The following is a 23,675-nucleotide window of genomic DNA, read 5'->3' on the forward strand; positions in this document are numbered from 1 at the left end:
ATTCTGCATTTATGTCACCTACAACGTCTGCGTAAACCCTTGTTGTTAAATTGAAATGTATTATCACATCTGTTTTATATCAGTTTTATAGAAATCAGAACATTTTCCATATTTGATTGAGGGCGTAAATGCAAAAATAATAATTTTCTCTCTAAACAACAAATGTTAATTTGAAAAGAACTGTTCAAAAGAACCGATTCGCTCAAAGAGTCGGACTTCCGCTTGGGTCTGTGCGCGCTGACGGTGTTGCATTCGCTCGAGCGCATCAGCGGCGCAGCATCATTTCAACGCAGCAGTTTGAGAAGACGCAACACAAAATGGCTTTGCGAATTTAACGCTCGACTGAGAAGAAACGCTCACAGCACTAACAGGAATATAGGGCGCTCTGTTTTTCTGAAATAATAAAGACCACACAAGAAACAAGCCTGGAAATCAACGGCGGACAGTGGGGGCATTCTGGGGACAGTAATGACGGGGGTGGGAGCCAGGGGGAGAAAGACGGGACTCCCGGGGTTCTGTTGGAAAACATTCTATTTCCACATTCTCTTCTGGGTCGTGTCTGTTTGTGGAGAAGAGAGGACCTTCATTGTTGAGGTACGTGGAGAGAGATGATGTCCACCATCCTCACCACCGCGGGCTGCGCGTGAAAGCGACCTGTTCCTTTGAGCATCATCACACGGGCGCGTTATAGCGCACAGCGTTGGCTTAGCAGATGACTATTACTATCAATTATATTCATATTGGTTTATTAGCTGAAGTGGGTCAAACAGACCAAATAAATAATGATTTAGCGATGCATAAGTCATATTAGCAAGCAATTACATTTTTGTATATACATTAAATGCAATTACATTTTTGTATATACATTAATCCTATAATCGTGTTAAATAATAGCTAATAATCACCATTAAATAAATATAATGCTTGATATTTTAAAATTCGTACAAATTAAAAATAAGCATGACACTACACGTAAACAATAACAATACACGCAAACCAAACATACCTAATAGTAACATCTAAGTATTCGAAAACAGTAGCAATAAATTTGTTTTATTTATTATAATTTGTTATTTTTGTGGTATTATAGGTAGTTTAAAAATACAACAAAAACAATGCAACCAGATTGTGTTAACCAGATATATATATGACACAACATTGCAAACATTACACCCAAAACATCCACATATACAATACATTTGTGTACTAATATTGATATTTATTATTTATGATCTTTTAAATGCATTTGTGATACAGGTAGTTCAGCAATGCATCAAAACTACCCACATGTGAATGAATTCTTATATTTCTTTCAGCTCCGTTTTGCCTTCTATTCGGCCCCGGACAGATACTAAGTGTTTTATGTTAGCTCTTCCTGGAAATACAGCACACTGAACCATTATCAGGTTGCCAGTAATTGGATAATTTCATTGCGCCACTCACTGCACATGCATTCCCTTATTATACCCTATATATCTTTTTTCTTAACATGCCCAAGGCTTGATGCTCAGTGCAATGTGAGAACTGAACTGATCCTGTTCAAGAGACCTGGATCTTTCGTAGTAAAGATAGGACAAAGACCTTCAGTTAAGATGTAGATTAACTAGTACAATAATTTTCTTTAAGGACACAATAGCTGCTTTGAATGATTCTGTTACATATAGGCTTTTGTTTGGATGTGCATCTACTGATTTCGTGTGTGCTCCAAATATAGGTTCCTCCATTATTGATGGGAAAGGCAGTGATGCTTTTAAGCGAGCCAGAGCTGTTGGATTCAGCTTTGTTGTGGCAATAGATCACTCGGTGAATAGAGATCTTACTGTTATGTCTGTCACAATTTTTTTTAAAGATGAAGCATCTTGTTATGGTGCAGATTGCTTGATGAGAGGTTGATTTTGCTATGACTATTATAAGTAAAGTGGATAAATTAGATAAATAGGTTATGCAAGGTTCACAAATGTGATATGCATCTTGTCATTGTTGTATTGTAACCGATTTAAGACTTTAAAGTCATCATGCATGACAGAATAATGATGATGTATTAAAGAGACAAATGCATTATAATTGAACACTTTAATAAAAATAAAAAAATGACAACATAACAGGTTTATAAGAAATTGTTCTTCCAGTCCACATTCTGTTTCCATGCAAGGAGTCTTTTTAACCCTCGGTTTCTTTGTTTCATTCATGTGAGTGACTGACAACAGGAGCTTTAGTATGACTGCACATAATAGCTATATGCACCTAATTGTTATAGGTATATTTACAGAATTTAAGCACAATATCATTCTAAATTGATAAATTACCTAAAAACAGTGTGATCAAATTTTCTTTGCACACAATAATCAGGCTGCACGTATTATTCTGCTTCATGACCTAATGTGTAAATTGCAGCTATAAGATTTGTGATAGTGCCTGATGGGCATAGACAAAGAAACTGATATTTAGGTGAAGGTTCCCGTTAGTATTGGAATATGGTGGGAAAAGAGGTTTCGATGTCAGTATCCCATTGAAATTAGATAATATAATCATGATGATCCAGTTAACTGCTCATTTCTGTTTTCAGATATTATTCTTTTAAGACTCTGATAAGCTGCTGTCGATACTAGTTTTGGATTGTTGCCTTAGACCTGACCTATGCTTAGAGTACTGTAGTGTCCATGGAAAAGAAAAGAAAAAACAATATTCTTTATAATATTTAAGTATTGTAGTTTAATATTTTCATGCATGTGTTATTGCAGTATTATTTAATGTTTCTTTACCTTTATTTATATCGTGCTTCATGCATTGCTTCAAATCAGCTTTACAGTGATAAAAAAGAAAATAGTGATTCAGTGATGCAAACAAAATTCAAATCTGCTGTAAAGCAGCTCTAAAAAGACAATTATATATTTAGATTTATATATAATATTTTTAAGTAGTATTTATTTTTATTAATTTAATTTTAGTTTAAGTTGTAGTAATTTAGCTATGTGCTTGTCATTTACATTATTGTTTTAAACAAATGGCTTGCAAATGCTTTTTCATGTTAACTTTAAACAAAGACCTTTACTCTTTGAGACAGCTTGTGTCTTAAAACGCTGTTTTTTGGAAGCTGCTTTATAATGTCAGTTCTCTTATATAAATGTAGTTTGACAAGGTGCGAATGACTTGCACTGACAGTGATGTCCTTAGTGTCTGTTTCTGTTTGACATCTGTTTTAATGGACGACAGCTGGAATCTGCATCGGACAGAGTTCACAGGGCAAAGAGTAGGCAATGCATGCATGCATCATGCATCATATTGACCATATTCCACATATTGACGATAATGTTAAATGTTAAACTTTGCTATTACTTTTTCCTCAACGATTGGACTTTTGTTTTGTTGCAAGAAAAACATAGCATCCGCATATAAGAATCTTTTTTTTTTTTTTAAGAAAACACCACTTGAGCTTTTTTCAATACTTAAAATAGCTTTATATAAGGCATAGAAGAGCTTTCTGGTCATTGGGTGGTTTGGCTCTTTATACAGTCGTGCAGGATTTCCAGTCTGATTTAGTTCCGTTCCTAGACTGTCAATTGATTTCTCTATTGTGTGTCTAGTCGTGTGGAGAAACAAAACCTCTTCACCTTCGTCACAGACATTGAGAAGCTGTAGCCCAGCGAGTTTAGATTGGTGTCTCCATCTGACAGTTTAATTTTAGCCACAGGAGCAGTTAAACCCCACCAGTTTGTTGGATTTGAATAGAAATGCTCAGCGGTTGCTTTCTGTAAGGAACTGCACACAGCATCGTGAGAAAATTCATTCATATTTTAGAAAAGCTATATTTTCCAAATGTGCAGCGCTGGTCTAGACCGTGGGTGAAACATGTTGGGTAGCTTTATTTTCATTTTGTTTCAATTGATCATTTATTAAAGATGTTTGAGAGGAAAATGTTATAGATTGGAGTCTGGTCTTGCATAAATGATCTATGTATCAGATGTCCTAAAAGTAATTATTAATGTTTTTCTATTTATTGTAACTACACAACAATATATATTTAATAATTAGGAAAAAACAATAACAATAACAATTAGAATTTATATATATATATATATATATATATATATATATATATATATATATATATATAATAGGTAACACTTTACAGTAAGGTTTTAACTGTTAACATTAGATATACATATTTATATATATATATACTTATACATATTTATATACATACGTATATATATACATATTTATATATATATATATATATATATATATATATATATATATATATATATATATATATATACATTTAAGTGATTTAAATGTTTAATATTATATACAATATAAATACAATTAAAATGTAATATAAAAATGTGTATTGTATAGATTGATAGAGAGACAGACAGACAGAGAGAGAGAGAGAGAGAGAGAGAGAGATTTGAGTTAGCAAGCTTAAGATGATGTGGACTTGATTTGTAATAGACAGTATTCATTGAATATTGCCTTAATTTTGTTTAGGTCACTTTAGTACTAAAAACTATGACAAGATCCTCTACCACTCACAAAAAAAAACAAAAAACAAAAACAACATAAGTACCACATTTCACAGAATATTTTTGACATTATTACACATTGTAAAGACACTTACATCACAATTACAATTGTACCCTTTTTTTGGACATGTACAGTATGATGGATTATTTCCTTGGAGAACTATGTAAATAAGCATGGTAATTATACAATATCATAGGAGGGAATATATTAGAGTACAATAGTATTTTCATGTTCTTGTGGCTCAGTGGTAGAGCATTGCATTAGCAGCTGTAGTTGTGGGTTCAATTCCCAGGGAACACACATACTGGTAAAAATAAATAAATAATTGTTTATAGCCTGAATGCACTATAAGTTGCTTTGGATAAAAGCGTCTGATAAATGTACTGTATGTTGTCTGTTATCATCATTGTACTATAGTAACACTACAGTACTTTTTGAAAAGGTAAAGAAAAAAAGAAATGGGAATGGAATGTGTACCAATGTGCGGAAATGGAAGTGTAATATTTACTTGCCCTAATTTTTGTCTGTCTCTGACTGTGAGATATGTATTTCACCATACCCTCTAAATAATGTTAGTGTGTGTCAAAACCTCTGAAGTGTGTGAAGTATTCGCTGAAACACACTTCACTGCCAAACACTGCTCCGGTCCCTAGCGAATCTCATGCTGTGAAAGGAAGCTATTGTTGTGTTTTTTATGTATGCTTTGTTCTTTCTTGATGGTATTATAGTATTTTTTTCTGTATAGGATTAAGACATGGTTTGCTTTATTAAATATTCTGTTTACTGTTGTAGTGCAATAAGAAGCTGCAGAATGTTGTGTTTTTCTTTGTGTTTGTTAGTGTTACGACCGCAGCCATAATTATGCTAGAATGTGCTGAGAGAAAGCATGCAGTCCTCGCTCTGACTCTGCAATGAATGCAGGCAACTAAATAAGGATGGCACAGTTTTCTCACAAATGTCTTAATTCATCCTGAATACGTCTCTTCAGGAAACCAAATGCTGGGAGAAATTAAAAGAAAGAGGGAAAAAAATCACAATGACAGAGAAAAACCTAATTAGTTCACACAAATTCTGCAGCAGTATCACTGCTTGAATTAAAGTTGAACCGTGCATTGCCTTTATCATGCTAGTTTTTTGGTGTTGTGCTGCATTATGTAACATGTTGACATGTCAACTTCCTGAAAACTAGTGACAAGTATCGTGATTAATGTAAATGAATTATGTAAAAATCTAGTTTATTTTGTACTGTAACAGTCATTATTCATGTGAAATGTAATGGTTGCCTTTTTGAAAAAAGTGTGATTAAATGTATTAAATGTGCACAAAAACTGCACTTGCAGATAATATTATTAGAAATAAAAGGCTAGTTAAGTGTACACCTCCATGAATATATTTCTTAACACACTTAAGTACACTTTTAAAAAGCATACTGTAAAAAACAGTTGTTTAAACACGCCCCCATGACTACGTCACTGTGTGGGAAGATTTGCATAACACCATCCAAATGTTCAAGCAAAGATAGAAGGCGTAACTTTTCTCGCTGTAGTATTATTGAGGCCGCCTCCGCCGCCATCATGTTGTGGAGACGCTATGTTTCATTGTGAAAGTGAAACTACTTTGTTTGGCCTTCCAAAAGATGACAAAACTAGAAATCAGTGGTTAAGTTGCATTTACAACACTGTTCCGGAATAGTTCAACCCAAATATACGGATGTGTGCAGCACATTTTACTGAGGATTGTTTCCTGAACCTGAGAGAGTAGCCTTCAAGTCCGGCTGTGGCACAAAGGCTGTTTCTATAAAATGAGGCAATTCCAAGTTTGCAAGGAAAAGTCTGGCTCTTCTGACTCACAGCCTGTAAGTAATTTTTCATATTTAAAGAATTTGCCACTGATGATTCAAATGCGAGTTTTGAGCAGTTTAGAGTAGCGCTTGTTGTTTGTCGTTTCTCCATTCACAAATGCTGACATGGTTTTATGTTTACGCAGCGTGATACGCAACGCAACACAACGTGTAAAAAGATGTAAGTAAAGTAAAAAAGTGTAAGTCATTATAATCAGTAATTATGTCCCCACTGGATGCAACAAATGCTTCGTTTGTAATGGGTTTTTTTGGGTTTGTCTACGCATTTTAGAAAGGCAGGGCATAGAGGAGAAACAATAATGTACAGTATATAGAAAATAACGTTTTTTTTACCTTAAACTGCATAAACACATTGCATTACACCAAATAACGTTCTTTTTAGCAACGTCATATGACCCCTTTAAGTCCTACTTATGTGGTTCAAAATAAGCACAAAATAAGCTCAACTAGATGGACAAAAAAGTGGTGTAGAAACTATTTTGATTCAGAAATTTCTAGTAAATTTCACAGAACACAGTTTAAGATATTTTAGATTTAGTCCGAGAGCTCTCAGTCCCTCCATTGAAGCTGTGTGAATGGTATACTGTCCATGTCCAGAAAGGTAAGAAAAACATCTTCAAAGTAGTCCATGTGACATTATTCAGCATTGCCTTCTCTTCCGGGTCTGTTGTGAGCGAGTTCACTGCAGTGTAGTGATATACAGTTCACGAACGAATCACTCGATGTAACCGGATCTTTTTGAACCAGTTCACCAAATCGAACTGAATCGCTTGAAATGGTTCGCGTCTCCAATAAGCATTAATCCACAAATGACTTAAGCTGTTAACTTTTTTTTAAGTGACTGACACTCCCTCTGAGTTAAAACAAACCAATATCCCGGAGTAATTCATTTACTCAAACAGTACACTGACTGAACTGATGTGAAGAGAGAACTGAAGATGAACACCGAGCCGAGCCAGATAACGAACAATAGACTGACTCGTTCACGAGTCAAGAACCGTTTTGCGTCCGATTCGAGAACCGAGAAGCTGATGATACTGCACATGTGTGATTCAGCGTGAAGCAGACAGAGCGTCTGAACTGAACAGATTCTTTTGGTGATTGATTCTGAACTGATTCTGTGCTAATGTTATGAGTGCGGGTAAACCGAAGGCTTGAATCAAGGGCAATCATCGCCAATGACGTCATTACGTCGAACGCAAAAGAACCGGTGAACCATTTTCCTCAACCGGTTTATTCAATCGAACTGTCAGAAAGAACCAATTCGTGGAAAAGAACCGAACTTCCCATCACTACTGGTGATCCAAAAACTGATGCAACCGGTTCTTGACTCAAGAACGAGTCAATCTTTTGTTCGTTATCTGGCTCGGCTCAGTGTTCATCTTCAGTTCTCTCTTCACTGCAGTTCAGTCAGTGTACTGTTTGAGTAAATGAATTACTCCGGGATATTAGTTTGTTTTAACTCAGAGGCAGTCAGTGTTGGGGAGTAACTAGTTACATGTAACGGCGTTATGTAATTTAATTACAAAATTATTGTAACTGTAATTAGTTACAGTTACTAAGAAAAAATGAGTAATTAAATTACAGTTACTTATGAAATTTTTTACGATTACAAAGGGGATTACATTTGAATATTTACACACATCCACATACAGATTTAACTGATTTCTTTCCCAAATTGCACTGACTATTCTGAGACATACCGCCCTAATAATTTCCGGGATGCGGAAATACAGTCTGGTTCGTAGAATCCAGTCATAAAAACGAAATGCCTAACACGGACGGATTATGCCACATTTTGGATGACTAAATCAAAAGTAGGTCAGTACACTTGAATCAAAACATGACATGGACTAGTGTCTGTGAATATAAAGCCCCAAAAAAGCAATATATGACTTGCACATTCTGCGTGTCTGTGGAAATCAGGCGCGGACTGGACACCGGGAGAACCGGGACAATTCCCGGTGGCCTGGCAGCCGATTTTGCCCCACTATGTAATATCATTATTGTATAATTGCCTGCCGAATGTACTAAAGCGATCATTTGCGAATCCGCCATTTGATAATAAAATCTCTAATAAGTCATGAATTGTTAGTCATGACGCACGCGCTCTCCGCGCCTCCGCCAAATGGTTTGGATCAGACTCAGAGTAATCAATGCGAGAGAGAGAGAGAGAGAGAGAGAGAGAGAGAGAGAGAGAAAGAAAGAATAGAGTGGACTGTAGAAGTGCACAGCTGGAGCAGAGAAGCAGAACCACTGTTCAGGGTTTCAGGTCAGTTTCATCTGTAAAGATACTTTTTTGTCTTGTTTTTTTATTTAATCAAGCAGCAGCACGTTGCTCATCAGTCATCACTCAAAATACTATATACGGGACATCATTATTATCTGTAATGTTGCAGTAGGAATTTAGCTGAAAAAAAAAACAGATTTTTTTTATAGGTTTAGGGGGAGCTACGACAGACAACAACACAACCCTTACGAAAATTAACATTTTAATATTTAACTATAAATCCAGAGAAAATGCTTGCTATTGTTTAACTGTGATAACCAAAAATGTAAAATTATATTACAAATGTATTTATTTAAAAATAAATACAAATCCATTTGCAAAAAAAAGAAAAACAAGGTTATTTTACTTTTATATAGGCTAATAAAAGCATGGTAATTTTTTGTAAGGGAAAAACTTGTGCACTCGTGTACAGTATTAGGATTTTTCTATAAAAATATTGTAGTATTGTAGGGTATTGTATTGTAAAGTATAGTTTTGTTCAATCTTGAGTATTAAAGTCATGAGAGGGATGGATAACAGGGCAAAATAAAGAGACTGAAGAGAAAAATGGAAGTGAAGGTGCAGTTAAGGAGAAAACTTTTAATTATTTTGCATGTCCCCAAATTAAAGATTTAAACCTTTTTTTTATGTCAGGTCCATACAAAAAAAATAGTTTTGTCCATGAATTTGTTTGTATGAGTTTGAATTTTCCAGTCTGAATTTTTTTCCCAGTCCGCCCCTCCTGTAAATTAATGGCAAAGACATGGTTTCATTTACTACACATAGGCCTACTGAAGCTCGCAGTGTTTTCAACCTCTACCATCTCAATATAGGAGTACACGAGCACATAAACATAATTTCTAGAACTGCTCTGTGTCACTTCATGTGCATTTTACTTATTTTGAGAAAACTATCATCATATACAAAGAAACAGCAGTTTAAAAAAAACACCAATGTTTCAGGAGTTTATTACACAGAATACGTCACATGCTTATTAGATAACTGTATTTAAGTTGATGTATATGCTTTTATTTATTATTCTTTAATTTTCACAAATTTAGAAAAGTAATCAAAAAGTACTCAAAAGTAATTAGTTACATTACTTTAAAAAAGTAATTGAAAAAGTTACACTACTATTACATTTTAAACAGGGTAACTTGTAATCTGTAACCTATTACATTTCCAAAGTAACCTTCCCAACACTGGAGGCAGTTAATACAGTTTCAATGGAGGGACAGAAAGCTCTCTTACTAAATCTAAAATATCTTAAACTGTGTTCCGAAGATGAATGGAGGTCTCACGGGTTTGGAACGACATGAGGGTGAGTCATTAATGACATAATTTTCCTTTTTGGGTGAACTAACCCTTTAAATACAAAGAAACAGCAAGTAATAGTATTTTGAAATAGTACTTTCTTGTAAAACATACTACAATAATTTTTTTGTTTAATTTACAATTTCAAAATATAATTTTTACAGTGCACTTGCATTTTATATAAACTAAAACTATACTATTTTCAGTTTATTTTAAATAACATGCAATAAAGTGTCCGAAAACATTACATTCAGTCCACACTTAAGTATATTATTTCCAAAATAAGTACTCTTTTTTTAAAAGTATACTAAAGTGTACATCTATTTCACAAGGTTGTTGTTTCTGGAATGTGTCTAACCTGGTTGCTCACATTTGCTGTACAGCTAATGATGGGATTTAGACTGTTATGACTGCATTACTGTGAAAAATGTTATTGCAATCATTGTGGTTTTAAATCGTTTGATCTGTATTTTTTCATTCGGGGGTGTTTGATATGAGCACAAATGGCAGCTCTCCTCTCTGTCTTTGTCTAGTTCCCCTCCCCCACATCTCCATCTACTGTACGCTCTCATCTTCCTTTCTCCATCACTCCACCTTTCCCCTTCCCATCCATATCCTTCGTCTCTCTCCTCTGTCTTGCTCCGATTGTCTGCTACTGACTTTGTTTTTTTGTTCTTTGCCTTCTCCCTCTCTGTATGTTTTTCTCTCCAGTACTGTCATTATCAAAATTTTTTTGACCCTTGTGCCACTTGTGTACGTAGCACAGTCTCGAAAAGACAGGAAATGATGGGAAAAGAGTTGTAAACCGGATTGAGAAATTACGCGAGTCAGACTTGAACTCATGTCACCCACTCCGGTTGAGTGTGTTAACTAACTGCTAGGCCATGGCTCTAGCACTGTTATTATGTTTTAAGAGCATGTTTGTTAACCGCTAATAGGATTGCATGTTTTGGAGAAGAATCTTTTTTTTATTTTATTTTTTTATAAAAATTGCAATTGCAATTTTAAAAACCTATTATTTTTTTATTATTGTTTTATTTTTATTATTATATGTCAAAATGACTGCAAAATATTAATAATGACAATTTCATTATTTAATCAGTGTTATTATGATTACTATTATTAAATAAAAATACAAAACAGAAAAATAAATATTATAAGAAATATTATATAAATAAATTCTTCTGTAAAAATCTGAGTATTTAATAAAATGTAACAATCATTTTATTTTACATTACAGCTGTAAACTTGCAGTACTAATATTCATGACTGTCTTTTTTCTTTGTAATAATTCACTGTATTTAAAAAATACACTAAAAATAATTGTAATTATTTTATGTTTATAGTAGAACTGTATCTTCATTTCTTCATCTTTTATTTTGGCATGAAAACCTTTGCATTGAAATGATGCATTCCCAAGTGCATTCTATAACCTAAATTTATAGCAGTTGCAGATGTGAGTTTGTATGCTTGTGTTGTGAACACTGAATCACAAGCTGTGCCGTGATTCACACAGTGCATATATTAATTTAATTAAATGTCTTCCTTTGAGATTTGATAATCACAGTAAATATCACCATGTCATGATTACATTTTCATTTTGATTTATCATGGAGCTTTAATTCTAACACTATTGTTATCTCTTTTGGCCTTTTCTATGCTTTTATTTATTGATCAAGGCAGAAAGAACAAGAAATTACAGAAAAACAAAAGGGAAATGACATGAGCCAGACTCAAACTTATGCCTCTCTCATGAGCACTATGGCTCAATGTGCCGTTTGCACTAACTTTTCACCCCTCTTTTGGTGAGGCAGTCAGGGCACCACTGCTAGGAACTGAACCTTTATTGATTCCACTGATGATGTGACATACAGTTTCTCTCTGAAACACAAGATGTCAAAAGTCTTGAGGCAATGTCACCCGATCAATTCCCACAAATCCTCAAACTAAGCGCACACACCATGCTCTCTATGGAAGGCCCAACTGCTTTTGTGACTCCCTACTCATTTGCACACACTTATGAGAAAGGAGACTCTGCATGACCTGAACATCTTGTGTTTCAAAGAGGCCAATTACATGGGCTGTGATCACAATTTTACAGCCAGTAATAATGTCAAAGTAACACTGCAGTAAGTGCATGCTAGATACTGTACCTGCTTTGTAATATTCTCTATATAATGGCGCTCTTCAGTTTTTAACAGTCTACCTCATCATTTCAGTTTATGAGGCACATTTCAGCATTAGGATAACGTAGGATTTAAATCAAACTTCGCTTATTAATACATACAAAACACATGCATATACACCTGTAAATTACTCGCATATATATGTATACTATTGGATTTTCAAAAATACATATATGAAATACAGGTTAACACTAATATGAAATACATGCCAATACATATTATGTTATAAATGCATATACACTTAACTTGCATATAAATATAAAGTTAACGCATGCATACACCTATAGACACTCGTTTGTACGTATAAACTCGATCCGTGCATATACACCTACAACACCACACGCACACATATAAACTCGTTCCATGCAGACTCACCTATACATACTCACACATACATATACACTCGATCCATATACACCTATAAACGCTCGGACATGCATATTAACTCGATGTGTGCATACACATCCATAAACGCACATCCATACAAAAAAAATTCACTAACGTATACAGTTCAGATAAGAAAGACGTATGCTTTAGTTGTGAACATAGTGATTTCATATGTGGATGTGCGTGAACTTTTCAGCACAAACGGAAGGCATTTCAGTGTAAAAGGAAGTCGTTTGAGTATTAGCCAATAAGTCTTCTAGTCATCCAACAACAAAGAAGTCAGAATGGAGTTAACTCATTTTTCATTTTTTCAGTGTTTGGCACAATATCAAAAACAGCCAGTTTCTAAGGATCTGAGGAAAGTTGGAAATGGTTATTTCCCTTTAAATTCTAGGATGGACTGATGGTTGATTCTTCTTGTAAGCACACAGCAGAGAGTCAGATTGTTTATTTAAGGTAAAACACATGAAACTTTACACAGATTACATTACAGCAGATATCATGATGAGGAAATCAGCCGCTATTTGAGCTCTGGATAGTCTCGCAGCAAACATAGTGCTGTTTCAGCAGAACTATCCAATGTAATTTGAGTCAGATGCAGACTTCTTGTCCTTTAATGTTTATCAGTGGTAAAGTATTTCATTGTGTGTGCCATAAGAACAGAACTAAATCAGAACTGAAGCTTTTAAAGTAAAAATAATGTTTATTTTCAGTGATATTCACTGTTATAAAGGAAAATACAGTAAAAAAATGCAATATTGTGAAATATTATTACAAATTAACTGTTCTATTTGAATATATTTTAAAATGTAATTTATTTCAGTGATCAAAGTTGAATTTTCAGCATCATTACTACAGTACTACAGAAACATTTCTGATTATCAATGTTGAAAACAGTTGTGCTGCTTCATGCATTTGTTTAAGGATTCTTTGACGAAAGTTCGTAATAACAGTATTTATTTAAAATAGAATATATTTTACTTTATATATGTTTTTAGTGTCACAAATTATTACTTCTTTGTTGAACAGTTACTTCTCAAAAACACACAATTGTGCAAGGACAAATGTTGAATGTTGAAAAATGAATGCAATTTCGAACAATAGTTTGCTACATGACCTCATAACATTGCATGTTTAATTTAGCCAGTGACATCCAGTTATTGGCTCAGAATTATTCGGAAAATAGGCATTTAAAACTATTGATTAACAATCCAATCAAAAGAGTAAAAATGAGATGAACATTCATCACACAAGAATTGTGCTGTCGGGGGCACTGCATTGTGGGATGCAGGATGCTGCAAAGTGTACTCTGTTTGTTCACTTCACTATTGCATGCATAATTGTGATAAGTATATAAACTATATACTGAAATACAAAGAGTAATGTGTAATGTGGTTGTGAATGATTACTGTGCAGTATACCTGTTCATCATGAAAAGGATTACTTTGTTTAACCAGTGTGGTTAGTTCCTGCACTTAGTTACTACAGAAGGTAAACTCTGAAGATTTAAAGGAATAGTTCACCAAAAAAATGCACATTATTGAAAATGTATTTACCCTAAGGCTATCAAAGATGAGAATGGCACTCATTCACTGCAGACGATCCCAAGTGATGCAATGATAAATTTCTCCAAATCTGTTCCCACGGAGAAACAAACCCATTTATGTCTCGGTTTACCTGAAGGTGAGAAAATTTTTTGCAAAAAAAGAAGAATATTCTGTTATCATTTATTCACCCAAGCTTTATGACTTTCTTTCTTTTGTGGAACGTAAAAGAAGAAATGTTGAGGAATATATTTTCTATTCCGAAATAGGACCAATTTTATGGTGCTTTTTGTATCATTCTGGAGCTCGACAATTTGTATCCTCAATAGATTTTGTTATATGAACAGGAATGGCAAGTATATTATACAAAGTTTCTCCTTTTATGATCCACAGAACATAGAAGGTCATAGAGGTTTGGAACGACAGTGCAGTTCACTAGAACAATTGATTATTTATATTTCCAGGGAAATGTGGTTTTATGACTTTGAACTTAATTCCACTGATTCTTGCAAAGTACTGGAACAGAAATAGACCTGCGGCTTAAATAAGGCTTATTATTCACGGGGCTGAACTGTCACTGTCCTTATGTGTTCTTCAGATCTCACAGCCTTCATTGATTTATCAAAGTGGATGATATTGTTGGGTCTAGTGCTGGTTGCAGAATTTGCTGTATGCCATGCTTATAATGATGGCACCAGTAACAGTGTTGGTGAATTATTTAATGGTTACGATTTCCCAGGGGGCCGTGCTGAGCCTCTGTTACCATGGAGCCATGTCACAGAAGGGTGTACTCAGCATTCTGAATAAGCAAAATAATGTTAATGTTATACATCTGTGCACTATATTCATGCATATTTCTGTAGCAAGATGCTTTATCGTTGCATTTCAACAGTAAAGAGTATGATATTGGTGTTGTTTTAACATTTTATGTAAAACTTAAATTATATATTGCAGTGCTAGATTTTTAACTGGGACAGTTCCACGAAGAACTAGCTACAATGCCATAGTTTTTCATAGGGATTTCTGGTTAGGTTTTTGGGAGTTGCTATAGATTGCTTATTGATGGATGTCAAAATTCAGGAAAATTACATTTATACAGTTACATTTCTAGATATATTTCTTATATATATTTCCATTATTATCTTGGCATCTGTATTTAATGCCCTTTAGTCTGTGTTATTTTAGTGTCGTTGAGATGCTATTACTTTTAGTCATATTTTTGTTTATCTATCTATCTATCTATCTATCTATCTATCTATCTATCTATCTATCTATCTATCTATCTATCTATCTATCTATCTATCTATATATATATATATATATATATTTTTTTTTAGTTAAACTAATTGAAACAGAAATATTGACTTGGCAATTATCTGAAATAAATTATTTAATTTTTATTTCAGGTAGATGGTTGCTAGGGTATTCTAGGTGCTAGGTGGTTTCTTATTGGTTCAAGTCAAAGTAGTCCAGCTTTAGGTCTCTGATGTTCTGGTCTCTACATACTCAAATCTCAAATAAGTTTTGTCTATTTTATGGTGTAATTTTAAATTAAGAAGACATTTTAAAATTCCTAGGTTATACAATAGATGTGGTTGATTCTTTTTGCAAACACAAAAAATAAGAAATTGAGAAAATAGAGAGCACTACTTTTAATTCTAATGAACTCCGTGTTGCTCTCTTGGATTCAGGATCAGTAACGTGTGTGTGGCGGCCCAAGGACTGATTTCCTTTTTAGGCATTGACTCACTGTTTGTGATGGTCCTGCTTCGTGCTGAGAAGGAAAGGACCAGAAACTCTAGCATTAAAATATTCATGCTGGAAATGGACTCTAAGCCATGAGCTCAATTAAAGAGCCCCTCTCTATAAAATGAGGGCTTTGCTTACTAGTTCTCCACTCTGCCTGTCTGCAGGGAGAGATGAAAGCAGAGAGAGGAGGCTGAGATGAGGGAATGAGAGGATGAGGATAGGGATGCTCTATATAAGTTCAGTTTTATTTTTGCGCTGTTAAATATGTTGAGATCAAGCACAGAGATTTGAGAACAAATGGAGTTTATTTGAGGTGGCTGACCTAGACAGGGTCTGTTTATTGATACAATTTGTGTTTTCTCCCTTAGTTTCAAACATATTTAAGTGTGTAATTTCTGCACACTAGCAAAACAGAATGGAATAAATTATTGCTTACTCTAAAAATACCATCTCTGTATGAACCTAAAACTTGATAGTGCTCCTACTGTTTACTCTTTTAGCCAGAATAATTTAATATATGATTTTAAAGACCTAATTTAGTCTGAATCTCTTACAGTTTCCATTCACAGATCCAAAAAAAAGCTGCAATTTTTTCACCATAGTCTTCTTCAGTTCTGATACTGATTGATGGCTATTAAGATCATTTCAGAAAACTTACATTGCCTTTTACAGTTGTTTTTTTTTCTTCACATTCTAGATATATTACAATAATTTCAATGTGAAAAAAGTACACTTTCATAATGTACTTAAAGTTTTCTATTTTTGCACACTAATTTTGTACATAATATACTAAAAATTATTCTTTAGTACTTAAGATAATCTTAAGATCATCTAAGTGTACTCAACTGCTATTTCGGGACACCATGAATATGAACTAAAATGTGCTTTTAACATACTCTCTTTGTATTTAAAAATGTATTTAGTCACCACTTGTAGTACACTTGAGTGCACTAGTGTATGAAATATTTTTCAAGTTTATTACAAGTGGTAACTAAATACCTTTTTTAAAATACAGAGATGGTAAGGTAGAAAATGCATTTTAAAGGTCCCGTTTTTCGTGCTTTTTTGAAGCTTTGATTGTGTTTACAGTGTGCAATATAACATTTGTTCATGTTTCGCGTGTAAAAAAAACTGTATTTTTCACACAATTTACCTATCTGTATACCGCTGTTTTCACTGTCATAAAAACGGGCTGATGACTTCCTTGTTCTATGAAGTCCCTCCTTCAGAAATACGTAACAAGTTCTGATTGGGCCAGCGGTTCCTGTGTTGTGATTCGACAGCAGCTGAGCGCACGCGGCCCTCCTGGAAATGCGATTGAGCTAGTTTTGAGAAGTGTTTTTACTGACGAGAGGCGCATGAAAATCACATTAGATTTTTTTGCACAGCCCTAACATCTAGTTAACAAAGATAAACAGCGTTGTCCTTTGTGTAATAAGTTACAGAAACAGTTAAACGCACCAACTTAAATAATAAAATACACTTACCAGTTGTGGTCCATAAACAATGACTTCTCCAGACAAAGAGGGAACTGCTCCATCTTTCAGGAATAATCTTTGTGCGAATCCGGCATTAAACTGATTGAGATTGAGGAAGCTGTCCTCAGCTAAATGTGCTACACATAGTTTTACATGTGGATTATAATTTTCGGGAACCGAGTTTAACATAAATTGTAACCATTAATCTCCAAGTACAGCGTCCCTGGGAAGCCCAAACAAAGGTGATTGGACTCCGAGATGAAAATAACAGCGTTTCGACGATAGGCGACAAACACAAACGTAGCTTTTCCTCTTCTCCGTCGGAGCGCAACAAGACCACGCCCCCTGTTTGTGTATTCATGTGGGCGGAGGTTAGTCAAAAAACTGTTTTAGCGATGTCATAACTGCAGGAACTAGAGGGATGTAGTCCAAACGGGTCGTTTTTTGTAGGTGAATTCTGTTAAATAAAATATCTCGCTTGGCATTGAACTTTGAGCTTTAGAATTTTACAGATATTATTTATACTCTAACAACATTACACACTAACTAATGTTTGAAACATGGGATCACGAAGAACGGGACCTTTAATTCATATTCATGTTCATCCTAAAATAGCAACGTTAAAGAGCACTTTTTTTCAGCTGGGTTGGCATCAGTATTTAAAGTAATTTAGTCAGTGTTATTTTATTACCATTGAAATAATAGACTTAATAATATTTTTAGTCTTAGCCATTTTTTTTCTAAATATGTCTGTAAAGTTTTTTATTTATTAGCTTTTAGTTATTTTAGTACATTTATGTACATTTAACTAAATGAAAATGAGAAATGTTGCTTTGGCAGTTGGCTGAAATATAATACGTTTATAAATATTTGATTTATTTTATTAAGTTTATTACTTCAAATAAAATAAACTTAATAAGCTTTTTTATTTTTTATTTATTGTTTTCAGTTTTAGTTAACAATAAAAACCTTGCCTTTAGTTCTTAATGTAATGTTTCTTTGTTTTTTAGACGTGGCTGAAGAACTATGGCTATCTGCTCCCTCTGGACATCCGGACATCGGACCTGCGATCGGAGAAAGCCATGCAGTCGGCAGTCGCTGCCATGCAGAGGTTTTACGGTATTCCAGTGACGGGAGTGCTTGACCAGACCACCATCGAGTTAGTAACAGCCCTCTTTACTGCATCACTTACTCTTTCAAGAAAAAATGCATATGCTACATCAATTTTTTGTTTTTGATTAATAAGATGAACAGTGGGCGTTTAAAGTTGCCCCCTCACGGGAGCTTTTATATTGAGATCACATAACCAGTTAGATAAAAAGTAATATGCACAAAAACTAAAGTATAACTTACCTCAGACTCCAAAATTTTCAGAGAGCATCAACTTGCACACCACTTAAATGGCAGTAACTTCATTAAATGTAATGAGTGCTCCAGAGCTGATGGGGGAAACAGAGAGACCAATGGTTGTTTCAGAAGCATTCAAAACCACATACTCACTGAGTAGGTATTTAAAGAGTTAGTTCACCCAAAAAGGAAAATCATGTCATTAATGACTCACCCTCATGTCGTTCCAAACCCGTAAGACCTCCGTTCATCTTCGGAACACAGTTTAAGATATTTTAGATTTAGTCCAAGAGCTCTCAGTCCCTCCATTGAAAGTGTATGTACAGTATACTGTCCATGTCCAGAAAGGTAATAAAAACATCTTCAAAGTAGTCCATGTGACATCAGAGGGTCCGTTAGAATATTTTGAAGCATCGAAAATACATTTTGGTCCAAAAATAGCAAAAACTATGACTTTTATTCATCATTGTCTTCTCTTCCGTGTCTGTTGTGAGAGAGTTCAAAACAAAGCAGTTTGTGATATCCGGTTCGTGAACGAATCATTCGATGTAACCGGATCTTTTTGAACCAGTTCACCAAATCGAACTGAATCGTTTGAAATGGTTCGCGTCTCCAATACGCATTAATCCACAAATGACTTAAGCTGTTAACTTTTACAATGTGACTGACACTGCCTCTGAGTTCAAACAAACCAATATCCCGGAGTAATTAATGTACTCAAACAGTACACTGACTTAACTGATGTGAAGAAAGAACGGAAGATGAACACCGAGCCGAGCCAGATAACGAAAAGAATGACTCATTCTCGAGTCAAGAACCGTTTCTGTCGGACGCATCCGATTCGAGAACCGAGGAGCTGATGATACTGCACATGTGTGATTCAGCGTGAAGCAGACAGAGCGTCTGAACTGAACTGATTCTTTTGGTGATTGATTCTGAACTGATTCTGTGCTAATGTTATGAGTGAGGGTAAACTGAAGGCTTGAATCAAGGGCAATCATCGCCAATGACGCCATTACGTCGAGCGGGAAAAAAACGGGTGAACCGTTTTCTTCTACCGGTTTATTGAATCGAACTGTCCGAAAGAACCGGTTCGCAGAAAAGAATCGAACTTACCATCACTACTGGTGATCCGAAAACTGATGCAACTGGTTCTTGACTCGAGAACAAGTCAATCTTTCGTTCGTTATCTGGCTCGGCTCATCTTCATCTTCAGTTCTCTCTTCACTGCAGTTCAGTCAGTGTATTGATGATGTTTTTTTTACCTTTCTGGACATGGACACTAGACCGTACACAAAGTTTCAATGGAGGGACTGAGAGCTCTCGGACTAAATCTAAAATATCTTAAACTGTGTCCAGAAGATGAATGGAGGTCTCACGGGTTTAGAACAACATGATGGTGAGTCATTAATGACATAATTTTCCTTTTTGGGTGAACTAACCCTTTAATTTCAGTAAGTACTTCCTTAGCGAGTGCTAGAAGAGTACGTACTCTATTGCCTAAATACATTAAGTAAGAATAAGATCCAGACATCATCCGCAACGTTATCATGTGACTTGAGAAGACATTATAACAAGCACAACAACTTGAAATATATGAGCGACAGTTTTAATTAATCTATCTGTAAATATTTGATGTTGATGAAATTTGCTCATTTTGTGGTCTTGTTGAAGACACAGCTGCCCATTTTATTTTGGGTTGATAATGAGTATAATATATATTATGATTATTTTTATGTAATTTCTTAATTTTTAGACCTTAAATAAAATTTTCTGTTGCAAGATAGTTTATAAAAACATGTTCTCGTGCATATAAACTAAACATGAAAATTCATCCTGTTTATTTACTTAATGCATGTTTTTGCTCTTGTTGGTGTTCTGTGTGATTTTAGCAATGCATTTGATGTACAGTAGTATGAAGATCATAAACTTTCTGCTAGAGTTTTCCCTGACAGTCAATTCGTGTCCTTGTTTTAAGGTGGATGAGAAAACCTCGGTGTGGAGTTCCAGATCACCCTCACATCAGCCGACGGAGGAGAAATAAACGCTACGCCCTCACTGGTCAGAAATGGAGGGAGAAAAAGATCACATACAGGTAAAATATATTTTCAGCGACTGTTTAAATGCAAAGCTTACATGACAAATAGACTGATTCACTGAATATTGAGGAAACTACACGTGTGCGTATGTTTTGGAACGCATGCCACTTACGCAATGTTCCAGCCACCCATTGCTGAAATGCTTCCCTCCAACCTTAGAAATGCTAAAAGAAGCTTTTGTTTTCTGCCTGATGGGAGAGAGAGAGAGAGAGAGAGAGAGAGAGAGAGAGAGAAAACAAAGAAAGCAAGGAATGTCGCAGGTCAGGATGAAAGAGGAATAGTTGATGAAAGCTTAGTACTTTGAGTGGTTTTCTTGCTGCTGTATTATGCATCCCAAATCCCACTCAACCTATACATTTTTAAAAAAGTAAGTGTATACATATGTCTTTAGCTGAAACGTAAAGCTACATTATATAATTAAATCATTTAGAATAAAATAATAAAATGTTATATATACATATATGTAAAATATATATAAAACATATAAGACTATATATATATATTTTTTTAAATAAATAACTATATATATATATATATATATATTGTAATGAATTAAAACTCCATAATCATCGGGAAGAAGGAGGCGGGAACCGGTGGACAATCAAAATGAAACTTTAATGATCAAAATAAACACAAAACAGCGCATCAGCCCCTCGCGGACGACTGATGCGCACAAATAAAAACCAAAACATAAAATAAAGCCCAGGCCTGGTCCTCTCTCGTCCTTCACTGTCGTCGCTCCAGTTTTATATCCTTCCATCTCCTCCGTGGGACTCGAGACCGGTGGTGGGTCGCAGGTGTCGCTCATATCCCAATCACTCCACCGGCCTCGCTCGTTCCCACATCCCTCGGCCCCGCCCCACTCGTCACATATATATTATATATATTATATTATATATATAAACACACACAAAATCATTGTAAACAGAAGAAAGCTATATTTTTACATGTTGTGGCTTGAAACCATTTCTGCTGGTTATATGATGCTGACTCAGTTTATATGAGCTGAATAAAAGGGATTCTGGGACATAATGTACTTGTGGTGCTTTCCTACTGACGTAAACATGAAATCAGATAATTTTCAAACATTTGTCTGCTTTCATCTGTTTTAAAGCTACATTAATACCAGTTAGTTATCTAATGTAGTGCTGAACTTGGTTTGTAATCACTGGTTAATCAAATGTGATGTTCTCACTTGTGTGCGCCTGCAGTTGTGTGTCAGAGACAACCATCTGCTTCTGCCTTAGGTGCCTGGCCTGGGTTAACTCTTGCCCTATATTCAAGGAAATGTTTAATGCAGATTATTTCTTATGTAACTGCACAGCCCTGTAAACTCAAATGGCATTCGCTTCAGTTTATATATACAGTTGATTCATACTGAAACAACATTTCTATTCTCAAGCACACCAGTACACTGATAGAGTGGGTTGCTGGTAGTGCTAGTGGTAGGTGATATGGAAGAATATATATGCAGGTAGTTATTTCATATTAATCATTTATTATTAAAGTACAATTAATAGTTTGAATTAGTTTTAGTTTTAAATTTTTTATTTAAGTTTTGGTAATTTGGTTAAAGTGCTTTTTTCATTTGCATTTATTTACTTTTGTTAGTTTTTTCTATTTCTATTTAGATTTATTTATTTTATTTCAGTTTTACTCATTTTAGTTATTAAACTTATTTCAGTTGGTTGCCAATGCAACATTTCAAATTTGTTTGTATGTTTTGTTTTTCACCCTTTTAATTTGCTTTTTGTGATTTATCATTTTATGCATGTACAGTAGATACAATATATATTCAAAATGTACATTTTGTGCCATGTTTTACCATGGCACAAGGAGAAACTTGAATATAGGATTGGAAAAAGTTACTCACTACAGGAGAAACTTAAAAGTATTTTAATAGTGCATTATTCCACATATTTAATTTGAATGAATTAAGTCATACGATATAATGCCAAGAATGCATGATCTTTTTTTCTGTATTCTTCCATCTCTTCCTGTTTCCAGCATACATAATTTCACCCCCAAGGTGGGTGAGAAAGACACCCAGAGGGCAATTCGCCATGCCTTCGACGTCTGGCAGACAGTGACCCCGCTGACCTTTCAGGAAGTGGCTTACTCTGAGATCAAGAACGAGGGTAAAGAGGCGGACATCATGATCTTCTTTGCCTCTGGTTTCCATGGTGACAGTTCTCCGTTTGATGGAGAGGGAGGTTTTTTAGCTCATGCATATTTCCCTGGTCCTGGAATTGGCGGAGACACACACTTCGACTCTGATGAGCCCTGGACGTTAGGAAATGCCAATCACGACGGTAAGTGTGGTACTGATTTTTATAGCATTTAACTTTCAGTTGTATTTGCTTGTTGCTATTAACATTAGGATGTGTTTTGATCAAACCAACATGACTGTGGCTGATATAGAATGATTGACCTGAGAGGTCTGGACTCGATTTGTACTTTCACGCATTCCTGTTTACTGCAGTAACTTTAGCATGCAGACCAGACGATATATGAGGTGATTGCAGTTTTAATCAAAGAAAGTGGCAATGCAAAGTCTCCAGCATTTTCACTAAAAATCTAATTAATCTTTTTTTTTTTGCATTATTGTATAATAAACGAAAAGAAAACATATAGAATACAAAAAATAATCATTTGACATATTAATATGTAGACAAGTAATCTGAAGAGTGCTTTTTTAATTTAAATTTGTAAATTTTTTGTTTGAATTGTATTTTACTTAAAAAAAAAAATTGTGGCTCTATTTAATTACATTTTAAATCAATCAAGCATAATCCCTGATGTAGTAATATGTAGAAAAGTAATATATATAGTTTTAATTTTAAAAACGTTAATACATTAATAAATAATTTTAATGTAATAATTACATATTTATTTATTTATGTTTGGGGGGCTC

The 23,675-nt window shown here is 34.6% G+C and overlaps 1 protein-coding gene across 1 annotated transcript in view; it reads left to right on the forward strand.

Annotated features, from left to right (window-relative positions):
- Nucleotides 1-272: 272 nt before the first annotated feature.
- The window catches only part of LOC132151548 (matrix metalloproteinase-24-like), a 33,999-nt gene continuing 10,596 nt past the window's right edge, over nt 273-23,675 (forward strand). Inside the window, exons 1-4 of the mRNA XM_059559734.1 lie at nt 273-594; nt 18,326-18,474; nt 20,641-20,757; nt 22,769-23,073. Of these exons, the coding sequence (XP_059415717.1) occupies nt 469-594; nt 18,326-18,474; nt 20,641-20,757; nt 22,769-23,073 (697 nt within the window). The 5' untranslated portion in view covers nt 273-468. The remainder of the gene's footprint in view (nt 595-18,325; nt 18,475-20,640; nt 20,758-22,768; nt 23,074-23,675) is intronic.

Source organism: Carassius carassius, chromosome 10, assembly GCF_963082965.1.
Source record: "Carassius carassius chromosome 10, fCarCar2.1, whole genome shotgun sequence".
Taxonomy (NCBI): domain Eukaryota; kingdom Metazoa; phylum Chordata; class Actinopteri; order Cypriniformes; family Cyprinidae; genus Carassius; species Carassius carassius.